This window comes from Onychostruthus taczanowskii, unplaced genomic scaffold (genome assembly GCF_017590055.1).
Source record: "Onychostruthus taczanowskii isolate IOZ18803 unplaced genomic scaffold, ASM1759005v1 scaffold159, whole genome shotgun sequence".
NCBI classification, from domain to species: domain Eukaryota; kingdom Metazoa; phylum Chordata; class Aves; order Passeriformes; family Passeridae; genus Onychostruthus; species Onychostruthus taczanowskii.
Genome location: NW_024498784.1, coordinates 542,660 through 555,658, shown reverse-complemented (window position 1 = coordinate 555,658; position 12,999 = coordinate 542,660). Strand labels below are relative to the sequence as shown.

General features: G+C 41.1%; 1 protein-coding gene across 1 annotated transcript in view; it reads right to left on the bottom strand.

Annotated features, from left to right (window-relative positions):
* Nucleotides 1-189: 189 nt before the first annotated feature.
* SLC6A5 (solute carrier family 6 member 5) overlaps nt 190-12,999 on the bottom strand; it is a 28,321-nt gene continuing 15,511 nt past the window's right edge. Inside the window, exons 13-16 of the mRNA XM_041399208.1 lie at nt 11,802-11,901; nt 5,562-5,662; nt 2,574-2,741; nt 190-345 (exon numbers count right to left, since the gene is read on the bottom strand). Of these exons, the coding sequence (XP_041255142.1) occupies nt 190-345; nt 2,574-2,741; nt 5,562-5,662; nt 11,802-11,901 (525 nt within the window). The remainder of the gene's footprint in view (nt 346-2,573; nt 2,742-5,561; nt 5,663-11,801; nt 11,902-12,999) is intronic.

Genomic DNA, 12,999 nt, shown 5'->3' with positions numbered 1-12,999 from the left:
AGAACATGTCACAGGCATCACCTACACCTGAAAGTGGTCTCATTAGGTCTCCCCTATGGCATGCAACAATAAGTCCTGATTTCCTAAGCACTTTCAGGCACTGCGGAAAAGAAGAAGCGGTGGGTGAAAAAAAGGGGAAAAAAATCAGCAAAGGCTGACAATGTTATTGCCACCCTTTTGTAATAATTATTAGCATTGGGTCCCCAGTTCCATATCCTTCACTGGCAGTTTAAGTCCCAGGGAGGAGGTTCCCAGCGGATCAATCATGTTCCTGTACCGTTCGCCGCGGTGCTTGGCCAGAAACGGGCCCCAGTCAGGCTGTGGGGAGCACACCAGCTTGAGGCGCTGCCGTGGGGGAGAGAAAAGAGAGTCTCGTTTGGTGTCATGGAGCAGAATCACAATGCAGAGGAAGTGAGGACAGGCTCATTTAAGGTTATTGATGACAGCCTGGCAAGGTTCTACTGCTCAGCATTTGTTTTGCACAAAGTTTTCAAGATTAATAGGGGATCAAGTGCCCAGGTTTTAATTATACATTCTACCCCACACCATGTGAGGGGAGCTCAGAACCACTGCTACAAACTGTGAGGCTCTCTTACTGAAGGACACGTGCACAATTACTTAGCCCAATGGTCTAAGCAGTGGGTAAGTGCATTAGAATAATTGGATTTGTAGTTAGCATATTTCCCCAAAGTATACAAATGACCAAAAAGTAGTATATCACTATGAAAGATTTTAATTTTGAGATGACAAAATGCTGTGTTTCTATCTGGAAAAAAAAGAACGAGGAGAACGTCAACCTGACAAACAACAAAAATTTTCTGATTTTTCCACTGAGTTCTTTACTGAATATATAATTTGAATGGTGCATTCACAGATAAAAGGGAAAGAAAACATATTTTTGATGACTTAAGAGGGAACAATTATATGTTTATTACCTAATAAAGTGAATTAGGCCTCTCTATCAGTTATTTTAATCTCTGCTTAATTACCAGTTTGCAACTTTTTCCTCCCAAATCAACCATAATAACTTTATGCAGCAGACTCAGTATTGAGGAAATACCAGACTACATCTGAAATAACTTGAGCAAAAGCCTTCTCAAAACATATCCAGCTCTTGGGTGTTTCTTTGGATGCACACCTGGAAATTCAGTAAGGGAAGCACCCTATTTTTGTGGCAATTTGTGTGCCAGTTTTATGCATAAGAAGTTTTGAAACAGAACCATTTGTGTCAGCAAGAGAAGCTTATGAGACGAGGAAGAAGTAAATCTAATTCCACATTAGGTCATTTCCAGCAGGGGCAGCTGTCTCCTGACCAGGCTCTGCAGTCTGCTCTACACAAGAGCTGAATGACCCTTTAGACAAGTGGCCTCATTGCTGCTTGGATGCTCTCCCTAGGGTGTCCCACCACTGTGAAAATTCCTCTCCTACAAAATTCCTTTGCTCTATGGGTAGCAGAGAAGCATGGTCTTTTCCCTTAGGCATGTGTAGTGTGACATATTGAGAGACCAAAAAGATTATACTATTTTAGTACATTTTCTCTCCTTTTCATTTTTTGAAGCAAGAAACAGCCCCAGTGGGATTTGCAGGGAAGCTGAACTGTAAAAGCAGCTACAGAAAGGGGAGTGTGTGTCTGTTCCTTCTCCCAAGGTGGCCCAGCATAAGCAGCAGGCAGTGATGAGAAGGCAGAACTGAGAAAGCCTCAAAGACCAAAAATAAGAGCACTGAGCTTCTCCAGAGAACAGGGCAAGGCAACGAAGGGATGAAATGCTGACATTGCTCATCCTGCCAGGGTCTGAGGAGCCAGCAGGATGGGAACAGCCAGAGAGAGGGGGGTGACAGGCAGGGACAGGACTCAGGGATGGAGAGAAGTAGGTGGCCACCACATTTCTGAAGCAGTGGGGAAAAGTGTCAGGAATCCAATTAGCAAAATAAACAGAAGAACCTTAAATTAAAAATAAATTGCCACCTGGAATTATTTTAAGCCCAGTTCTGGATCAGCTAATTCAAGAAGAATAAAGAGATGAAAGGTGAAAGCAAAGGCTGCCAGCTGGGCTTTATAACAAGTAGCTTGAGATGTATGACAAGCCTTCCTGCTGTGCCTCTCATTCCTGGACTTCAGCGAGTGGCACAACCTCGTGGAGCTCATCCTGGGTGACTCCAGCACCCAGCTTTGCACACAGGCAGCTCCTGACTGACCTCTCCTAGTGCTGATTGCCAGGCTCCCTGGCCACGCCACGCACCAACAGCTGAGGCTTCCTGTGGCTTTGTGCTGCTTTTGCAAAAAGGCCAATGGATCTAGAGCAATTTTCTTCCAATAAAGCCATACAAAACCTCATGAAATTTATCTAGAGCTCATAAAACGAACCACAATTTAGGACCATGTTTTTTGAGAAACTAGGAATAGAAGGTCTACAATTTTAACCAACTGAGCATCTCTTTGCAACACAATAACTGGTTTGCCAGAAAGTAAACTGAGCAGTATTAGACATTCAATATCACAAAAATCAATGTAAAATGAAAGATACAATCTCCTGTGGCCATATTTTTAAACAGCAAAAAGACAGAAGGATTACCTCAATAAATTTTCCTGGGGCTAGATGCATTTTAATCACAAACATAACTGGGATCCAGATGACTGAGCAGGCCAGCATCAGCCACCCGAGCACCATGGACCAGCCTGGGTAGTGGTAAGCTCCGTAAGTCATGGGTTCCCACTGGTAAAAACTGAAGCAGAGAATAAACTGGGAACAAGAAAGGAAAACAAATACGTTTGAGTAAGCAAAACAGGCCTGCTATGCCACCAATGGTGGGTATCCACACACACACAGAATTGGTGTATATGGAATACAGATAAAAACCCATACACCTAAGGCAGGGTGCTGCCACAAGCTCTAATAAACGGGTCACAGCCTGAATCTAATGAGTTTCAAGGAAATCTTGCAAAACCTCTTTAAAAAATCACTGTACTTGTGCCAGAATAATTAAAATTAGAATCTTGTCCCTAGAATAACATGCTTTATTACATGGTCTATTGGCAGTTTTACCTAATGTGATTATGGTAAGTTCTCTATTTCACTTACTGTATGAACATCAATAAATCTGCTTACATTTGTGCATAATTCAGTAACTTTTGGAAAATGCCTGTGCTTGCAATAATTGCACACAGAAGATTTATAGAAGTATAACTAGGTGAAGGCACATATAAAAATGATCAGCTTTAGTTCCAGAGATGTGGAGTCTAATGAAAGTCTAATATTAGGCTATCCAAATTTATCAAATATTAGCTTTACAGAGGCAATAATAGGAAAGAATTCATTGCTTGATTTTGCTTTGTCTGTTTCCATAGCATAAAAATTGAATTATGACTGATCAGTGTCAATTTATTTCTCACTGTAAGTTCACTAAATATTACATTTGGAGGGAACAACAACAGAACATGCAAGTTTAGAGGGTAAACACAGTCAGTTCAAATTTGTTTTCCATAACAAACAACATAATTTCCTATTTCCTGGTTGTCCTGATTACTGACAGGAGCTACGAGCACAAGTCTGATTAGTAAAGGATCTGAGCAATTTGCAGAAAAGCCTTACAATTCCCTTCAGAAGTGTAAAATAGGGTCTAAGGCAGCATCTTGAAAATACCCACTGGAAAAAAACCAAAGAACTAAAAAAATCACATGTGCACATGCCTTCATCTTTAGAAAGATCCCCAAGAGAAGATAAATACCATTGATGCCATTCTAACACTATAAACTGGAGTATGTCTTCAAACTTTTAAAAAATGATCTGCAAAATATAGGCATACATTGTCACAATCAATCAACAGGTGGTTAAGATAGAGCTACCTGGTTTTCACACAGAGCAATCTGTAGTGCAGTGAAGACAACAGGCAAAGAAAATCTATTCAAGAAAAGTAGACTAGCTTCATTTTACCCATTGGAGAAATCATTCTCACTGTAGAAAATTTCATTTCTTCACAACTCAGGATTTTGTTGAGCTCACCAAAACTCACTGGTCCCTTCACACAGGCATGCCTGTCTGTGAAAACTGAACCTTTTCCAGTTTTCAGAAAAAAAATGTCCTCATTCATGAATTAACAATACTGAAAATAAGTTGTTAACTTCAGCCAGTGCCTTTTTCATCCCCCTCCAGGAAGAAAAAGCTTTGCCAACAATTACACTGCACTAAAGAACAGCACACCATGAACTGCCCAGCACGTGAGCTGAGATACAACTTCTCTGGAAGGAACAAAGGACTACAGAGTCACTGCTTTGCTTCTCCTCCTGCCAGTTGATCTCATACTGTTCCAAAATCTCTGTCTTTTCAGAAATTCCAGAAGTTTTTCTTATCTTGTACCTGAACAGCTAAGAATACTCACCCAGAGAAGCTGTGGTTGCCCCATCCCTGGAAGTGTCCAAGGCCAGGTTGGATGGGGTCCTGAACAACCTGGGATAGTGGAAGGTGTCCCTGCCCATGGCAGGGCCGTGGAGTGGGATGAGCTTTAAGGTCCCTTCCAACCCCAACCATTCTCTGACTCTGTGACTTGTAGGGACCACTTAGTACTGCTGTGAAGTGGTGAGGATTTAAAAGTTTACATGGATCTTGCTGCACCTGGGGTTCAGGCTTCAAAATTTCTAAGTGGAGGCACATGCACTCAAACAGAAGATACTGGTGAAAGAAGGCTGATTTGTCAAGCTGAAAGCTTTTGAAATGGCTGAAATAACTATTTCATTCTTGTGTCAAAAAAAAAAAAAAAAAAAGTAGATTGCAGATTTTATCTGCACGTAGGTTAAAATGTAAAGGAAGCACTGTGTTAGAAACCTAGATGGCAAATGTAGATATAGTTATTGGATTTGGTCCCCTGGACTTGAAAAAACTTTCATCGCAATGGTGAAATTGAGAACGTGACATTTTTTTTGTATTAAACGGAGACCAAAACGTGAAGCAAATGCTAACTGAATTGAAGGAAGGTGTTGGGGAGGAAACAGAAATGAAAGGAAAATAGGAAGAATAACAAGAGCAGACCCAGCTCGCTCCGGGTTTGGGTTTCGGGCGCCGCTCGGGGCCGCAGCCGCTGTCCCGCAGCGCCACCTCCCGGGCCGGGACCCCGCGGGACAGCCCCGCTCCTGCGCCTCGCCTTCCCAGAGCATCCCTCTGCACCGCTCACTAAAACGCCTTGTTTCCCTAGCTCAGCCCGACCGTACACAGGAGGATCTTGTCTTTGCTTTTCCCTGTGCGTACATAAATATCACACACACACACACACAGATCTATTGATATACAATAATCTATAGTGTTGCAGTGCAGTGGTGTGCCGTAGCAGCAATTTGCATGGCCAGGAAAAGGCCACCATTCTCCTGGCAGACTCAGCATCCCTCTCCACCGAAACCACCACCACTCACACTTCTACTACATATCCACGGCAAGAACACATGTGCTGTCATCCAAGTTCTAGCTACTAACACCCAGAAACACCATGAATAATGAATAATGAACAAAAACCAACAAAACTCTTTGGAGAAGATGTTTGTTGTTTTTGGTTTTGTTTTTTTTTTTTCTTACTGTTAAAATAGTTGGGGTCACAAATGCCCAACAGACTCTCCAGAATTTACTTGGCTGGAATCCAATCATCATTTCTATATCTTCACAAAATCTTTGCAATCCTGTAAACAGCAAATGGAAGAGCAGTTAGGTGTGAAAGAAACAAGCTGCAGTCTGCAACAGAGCTCTGGTGCCCTCCCTTGTGTCTAACTACGAAAACAAACTCCAAATTTTTGTTTGAAAGGTTCCTTGGAGGATCTAAGTACACAGTAAAAAATGGGACTAATAGGGTGTGAACCATTCCAATAAAATATTTCCTTCTTAAGGATTAAAGCAATTGAGCTTTTACATAGAGATGAGGTGTTTAGTATGTTTTGTGCTAAAGCATTACTAATATGTACTGGGTAGCTGCAATTATTTGTCTGTTTTATTCCTCTGTGAAAATCAGCCTTATTAATATTGGTATACCTGCTTCAGCACAGGCAATATTTCAACTTCTCTTTACCTGCTACATGACTGGATTACAGCTGTACCCCTCAGCACTGAAACTGGTGATGTCCTGTTCTTTTCACCTAGTGCATAAATGAAATTTACAATTCCTAAACAGCACCTGTAAATATTTTGAATTATATTCAGTGTTGCCTGAACAAAAAGATCAGCTGGTATGTTAACCTTCATAAGGTTATTTGAGTTAACAAAACATGCAAGATTGGAAAATGGTATTTCAGCATTCTGCAGCTCCTCCCTGGCCATGCCATGTGACAGGAGAAGATGTATTGGTCAGCAGCTGCTGGTCCCTGGTGGTTATTAGTAAGATAATTATTGGCAATTTCATTATTAGTAATTTATCAAAAAGTTGGTTTTTTTAAAAAAAAACCTAAAATTGATTCCAGCTTTCCTAATTGTTATAAAAAGAGAGAGATTAGAGCTCATCTGTCACATAAATGTTAAAAATTTGGGCCAATTTTATCTAAATTTTGCAAAGCATTATTCTGCAGCATTTTGTCTAACTTGCATGATGTGGGGAAAGCTTAAATACTGGAGAAAAGACACTGAGTAAGGGAAGAAATGCTTGTAACAAAAGTAAAAAACTACTTTATTTCATATTGTATAGTCAGCTGCTGCAGCTGCTGAGTGTAAGAAGGGATAATCCCAGTCTTGATCCTCCTAGTTTGGAAGCCTTTCTGTTGATGTCAAGGAGAAATAAATCTATCCACCTGATTGTTCTAAGAATTAAGAAAGTAAAACACTAGCATTGTTCATCGTCCAGTGCCTCCTGATGCAGAAGAGAGCAGGAAGGTTGAGTGATGTTTGGCAGCCCTGCAGGCCAGCTCAGAGGGTGAGCACACAGTAACCCAGCTCAGACACACAGCGTGTGAGAGAAAAGCTAAAGAACTGTGTTATGATAAGGAACAGAGAAGAAAAATACAGAAATTAAACAGGAAAATGGTACTGCAAGGACTGTATTTAGGGAAGGGGGGAAAATTAAAATCTGCGGTGGATATAAGCACAGAAAACTGAGCCAAGGTAACTCAGAGGTCACTTTTTTCCTTCTGTAATTTCTTTCCCTCTTTTTCTCTTTTACTGACTACCACAAATTTTCTTCTTCAGAAAGCCTCTTCTGTGTAAAATCCATGTAATTTTTATGACCGATGGAATCACTGCACTTCAGCACCAGTCTGACTAATTGGGTCCTTCTCCACTTTGTAACAGAAGTTTGTATGTCTGGACAAAAGGGAACCTCCAGGGTCGTCGTGTGATGGACCCGAAAGGAGATTTTCGCTGCAATTGAGAGATTTGCCCCTGTGTTTTAGTCACCTGAGCAGCACCTGCAGTGAGTGTGAGGGAGGTGCTCACACAGCAGCCATCCCTGTGCTGTGCTGGGAGCAGATCTGGCCTTAAACCAATTGCAGCAGCACAAGGTACAGGCTGATGTGTGTTTCCACAAAGTTTAAATCTTATTTAAAGTGTCTACTTCAGCCACACTTGCTGCTGCAACTGCCTCCAAAAGTCATGCTAGCTTCATGAAAACCTGCACATATTTGTTTGAAACTCCAATTAAAAAAAAAAAAATTTGAAAAGGAATTCCTTTTAGGAATGGTCAGTAGATATTCACAGTGTAAGGCACTCTTAAGTATTAGCAATTCAGGAGTCAAAGGTATATAACAGAGGGATTGCACATCTCTTATCTCTTTCTAGTGGAAGTTCCACAGAAAAAATGCAAAGGATATTTTAGTTAACAGAATACCAATTTTTTTCCCCAGATCTTAGTAAATCTTGTCTCCCTCTCGGATCAGTCAGGCCTGCTGAATAACTTCAGGAAATAAACAACACATGATATTCCATATCTGATTTTTCCCTCTTTGAAGTAGAATGATGTATTCATAAGTGCTGACATATAAAATCCATTTAAAAGGAGACTGCAAACCTAGCCAGACAACTGCTTCACTATTCTGCTACAGGTGAAATGTTCAAAATGACTAATGTTTCCTACAAATACACAGCAGCAGTTTCCACTCACTCTGACAATGAACCTTCCCAAAAACAAACTGTCAAAAAACAGTTCTGGATGGATCATAAACAAAGTTTCCGTCATGTATTTTGGGTTTCCAGCAGTGTTTCACTCAAACACAGGGATTTTTGTCTTTAGCTTCATGCTACAAAATGCAACAGTGGGAATTATGCTGGTGATTAAATTAATACCCCCACCTCTAAGCTGTTCTTTATTAATAATTCATCATCAACAACAATTGGAGAATAAACATCTAAACCAGCGTGTGAAATAAAAAGGTGCATTTGATTGTACTATAAAACACCGACTCTACTGAAAAATAAGTGATCACAAGGAAATAACCACGTGTGTCTCTTTTTAATTTAAAAATCTCTGCAAGCTCAGCAAGCAGAACTTGTAACAAGAGCTAAAGACAAATTTATTTCACCGTAAAAGCACCTGCCACTGTTGTGCCAACCTGCTTGCCATGAAGAGTACAAGTGCACAGAGAAAGGTGTCAGTGGAGTGTAAAACAGCAGTTGTCAGACCTTGAAAATATATTATGCCAATTTTAAGCACTTCTTGAAGGAATATAATCTGGGCAGCAGCTTTGCTTGTATTTACAACACACAAATCACAAATGCACAAGATTGTTTCTGTGCCCAGTCCTTACAAAAGTAGCTTTAGCACAGTAAAAGTAGCTCTAGTACATTAGTCAAACAGGTGATGATTTTAATGTAAATCTTTCCTTTTTATTTAAACTAAACTCCTTAGTCTAGCAAAGGGTAAATTCCTTCAAAATAGATTGCAGCCAAGGTTTTATAAACATCTGTTGATGAACAATCAGTTGCACAAAAAGCACATAAAGAATAATTGGTAATTTGTCAAACCTTTTCCACATCTGATTTCACTGAAATAGTAACTCACTAAAAAAAATTCTCATTTATTCAGGCCCTTCCTTTGCAGAGCTATTATTATTTCTACTTATTTTATGCTTTTCATAAATGTTAATGTTTTAAGGGACACTAGAATTGCTGGGCAAAGCAAACACTGGCCAGAGCAGTTTTTTCTTCCAAACCTAATAAAATGTCATTCCACAAGGGCTGGTTTGCAGTGCTTCTGCCACACAGTGTTCAGAGGAGGAACAGAGCCAATTCTTGCTCCCTATTTACCTTCATCCTTACTTAAAACCATGCAGATCAAATAAATTTTACAGATATAAGTAGGTTTTAAAACATTTAAAATATTTTAAACACAGAATTTTCTCTTTCACACTAATAGCAATGGCTTTGAAGGGGGCAATATTTGACACAGACCAGGTGATGCTGTTGGTGGCCATGAAGAGTGAAAGCATCTAGCACAGGGTGGTTCAGGCATGCTGTCAGCAAAGTGAGGAGAAGGAAGGCAAAAAAATCCCCAGCAAACCCTTAAAATCTTTTTAAGCCTCCCCACTCATCACTGCCTATGAAATTGTATTGATTTTGGAGAAGCTGGGTTTCATTTCACCTTTAAACCAACTCTAATTAAATTATTTACATTCCAGGGACATAAAAAAAGCGAATAATTTTGTTTAACCAAAACATGACCGGCCTAAATCAACTTTTCTCCCTGTATTTTGAGTATTTCCATAATATTCTGTAACATTTCCTCACTAGGTCATGTCTGGCTGAGCAGCCAATCTCTCAGGTATACTGAACTGGATGTTGGCGGAGATTAAAATACACTGCTGAATTTCCATGGAACCAGAAAAAACAAAGAAGGGCTGATTCCCTGACCTGCCTATAACATTTATTTCTCAAGCAAGAGCACTAAATTCTGCATCATTTGAAACCTGTGCTATATTTTAAAGCACTTATGTTACAGAGTGGACTCCACAACACAGGCAGATACAAGTATTCAGTGAAAAGGGCCAGAACCCAAAGTCAGTGGCTACACAAGCAGTTTCAGCAGAACATCTTGGATTTTTATGCCCAGCTGATTAAACTATATTATTCATTCCCATCCACAGCAACGGCAGAAACAGCCTTCCATTCCAGGCATAAATTAATTATTTATGGTATGGGAGAAGATCTTCACATTTCCAAGAATCAGTCTCTGAAAACACTGGGCAAGTTTGGGAGCACATCAGCAGCTGGTATCAATTGTTGTAACTACAGCAGCTTTGTGGTAATTGCACTGTTTCATATTTCAGACTAACTGAGGATGTTCTTCACAATTTAGTGTACATCAACGTGGATCAATATCACTGGTGTGACCACTGTGGATAATTAATCATTCTGAGTAGCTGCATAGTCTTGAGTCTACATTATGGACAAATAGGAAGAAGAGAAGTTGGATGTGTACATGGGGAAAAAGCCTTCAAAAGTTGTTAAATGCTGTGTTGGGTTTGCAGGGACACATTTTGGTAGTAGTGGGGCTACAGGGGTGGTTTCTATGAGAAGCTGTAAAAGCTTCCCCTGTGTCTGGCAGAGGCAATCCCTGGAGGCTCCAGGGCAGACCCACCACTGGCTAAATCAGAGCCAATCAGGAATGGTAGCAACATCTCTGATTACAGATTTTAAAAGGACCAAAAAAAAAGTTATTGCACAAGTGTTATTTCAGCAGAGAAGAGCAGGGTGAGAACATGTGAGGAGAACAGCCTTACAGACACCAATGTCAGGGCAGGAGGAGGGGCAGGAGCTGCTCCAGGCACTGGAGCTGAGATTCCCCTGCAGCCCCTGGTGAGGCAGCTGTGTCCCTGCAGCCATGGAGGGCACAGGGATTCACAGATCCACCTGCAGCCCATGGAGGAGCCCACACCAGAGCAGGGGGATGCCCAAAGGAGGCTGTGAACCTGTGGGAAGCCCATGCTGGAGCAGGGACCTGGCAGGGACCTGCAGACCCATGGAGAGAGGAGTCCATGCTGGGACTGTCCATCCTGGTAGGACCTGTGACCCTGTGAGGGACCCACACTGAAGCAGGCTGTCCTTGAAGCACTGCACCCCATGGAAGAGTGGCCGACATTACAGACATTCATGGACAACTGCTGCTCATGAAATGGACTCCTACTAGAGAGGTTCATGGAGAGCTGTCCTGTGGGAATAACCCCATCCCGGGGCAGAGGGGAAGGACTCCTCTCCTGAGCAGCAGCAGGAACAACCTGTGATGAACTGACCATAACTCCCATTCCCCATCTCCCTGCGCTCCTGTGGGGATGAGACAGAGCTGGGAAGGAGGGAAGGATGGGGGTAAGGTGTTCTTAGGATTTATTTTTGTCTAATTTTCCTGCTCTGTTTTTCTTAGCAATAAGTGCAATTAATATCTCCAAATTGAGTCTGTTTTGATTGAACAATCTGTCTCAGTTCTCATCTCATCCCATGAACATTTGTTATATTTTCTCTCCCCTGCCAGTTGCAGAAGGCAGTGATAGAGCAGCTCTGGTGGATGCCTGGCATCCAGCTAGGGTCACCCTAAAAGATACCTCTATTGTCTCAGGAGGTCTCTGTCCCTAAAACTGTTGAAGCACAAAAGCACCTCTGGAAAAGTATCAGTAAATGTTTGGTCTATTCTCATATCTTTGAGCTATTGGTGGAAAATTACTTGAGACTGAAAGTCGTTTGAATACATGCATTTAAAGGTGTCCTGAAGTCCTGACATGCTTCTGTCCAAACTAAGAGTGTTTTGGGGCTTTTATTACAGAGAAAAAAAATACTCCTTTCCTTAAGAATTTCACTTTATCACTTTCTAAAATGTTGCTTTGACATAGGCTGTCCCATAATGTTTTTTCTTACCATAGATATAGGAAACTCCAACAAGCTCAAAGATGGCAATAATGACAAGAGAGTAAGAGGCTGCATAGGTGTCCACAAGCTGCAACATATACATTCCACCCTAAGGAAAGAAAGAGAAAACATTACTCATGGCATTGAGGCAGGCAGATTGGAGAGGAACAGGACCCTAGGCAGCATCCACACATCAACTGGGCACAGGCTCATGCTGTGCTATAGACTCTTCCTTCTGGCTGAATGAATATCAAATCCAACAAGAAAAAAGCAGAGGGTACACCTGATTCTGCTAGCTAGGACAGCTTGGGAAGACTTTGAATTCAGTCCTTTAAGATTAAGGACTGAACTGTGATCAAACCTTCCACCTGCAGTGTCTCAAACCACATAATACTATGACAAAAGCAAAATCGCCATTGGAAGCAGAACTACCATAATAATGAATCCAGTTCATCTGTTTGGAAAGGATTTAATATCCTGTCTCCGTGATGGAATTAAGCAGCATAATTCAAATGAATAAAGGACTGAATCCTTCCTGGGCATTAGAACAGCAAAGTTGGCCAAGTAGGTGATGAGGTAAGGGGGAAGAAAAGAAAGAAAAAAGGGGTGAAAGAGTGGATAAAATACTAAGATTCTGTCCTCTCATCTTATATATAAGATCTCATCTCAAATTATATGTTGCTGAAGGTATTAGTGAAGAAGCCACTGAAGTTTATCAGTAGTAGTAGTAGATGGGAATTCCAGTAATAAATCCACAATTTGCCAAGACTATCAGTATATGTCTAATCTCAGAGGAAAGGCACTCAAAAGAGGTATGCATATTTATATAACACTCAAAATTCTTTGGTTTTTTTTTTTTCCTTTATTCATAGAATGGGTTGGGTTGGAAGAAACCTTAAAAATTATTTCATTCCAAACACCCTGCCATGGGCAGGGACACCTCTCACTGTCCCAGGTTGCTCCAAGCCCTGTGCAGCCTGGTCTTGGACACTTCCAGAGATGGGGCAGCCACAGCTTCTTCCTAATGTCTAATCTAACCCTGCCCTCTGTCAGTGTGGGTTGAATACTTAATTTATATTACTATTTTGGAGATGTTTGGCGAGGGAAAATTTTAAAGGCCTGATTCTCAGAAAGATTTGAACAGCAAAATCTTTTAAGTATATCTCAGTCAGAGCATCCATTTTTTTTTTTTTTTTGTTGTGGTTGT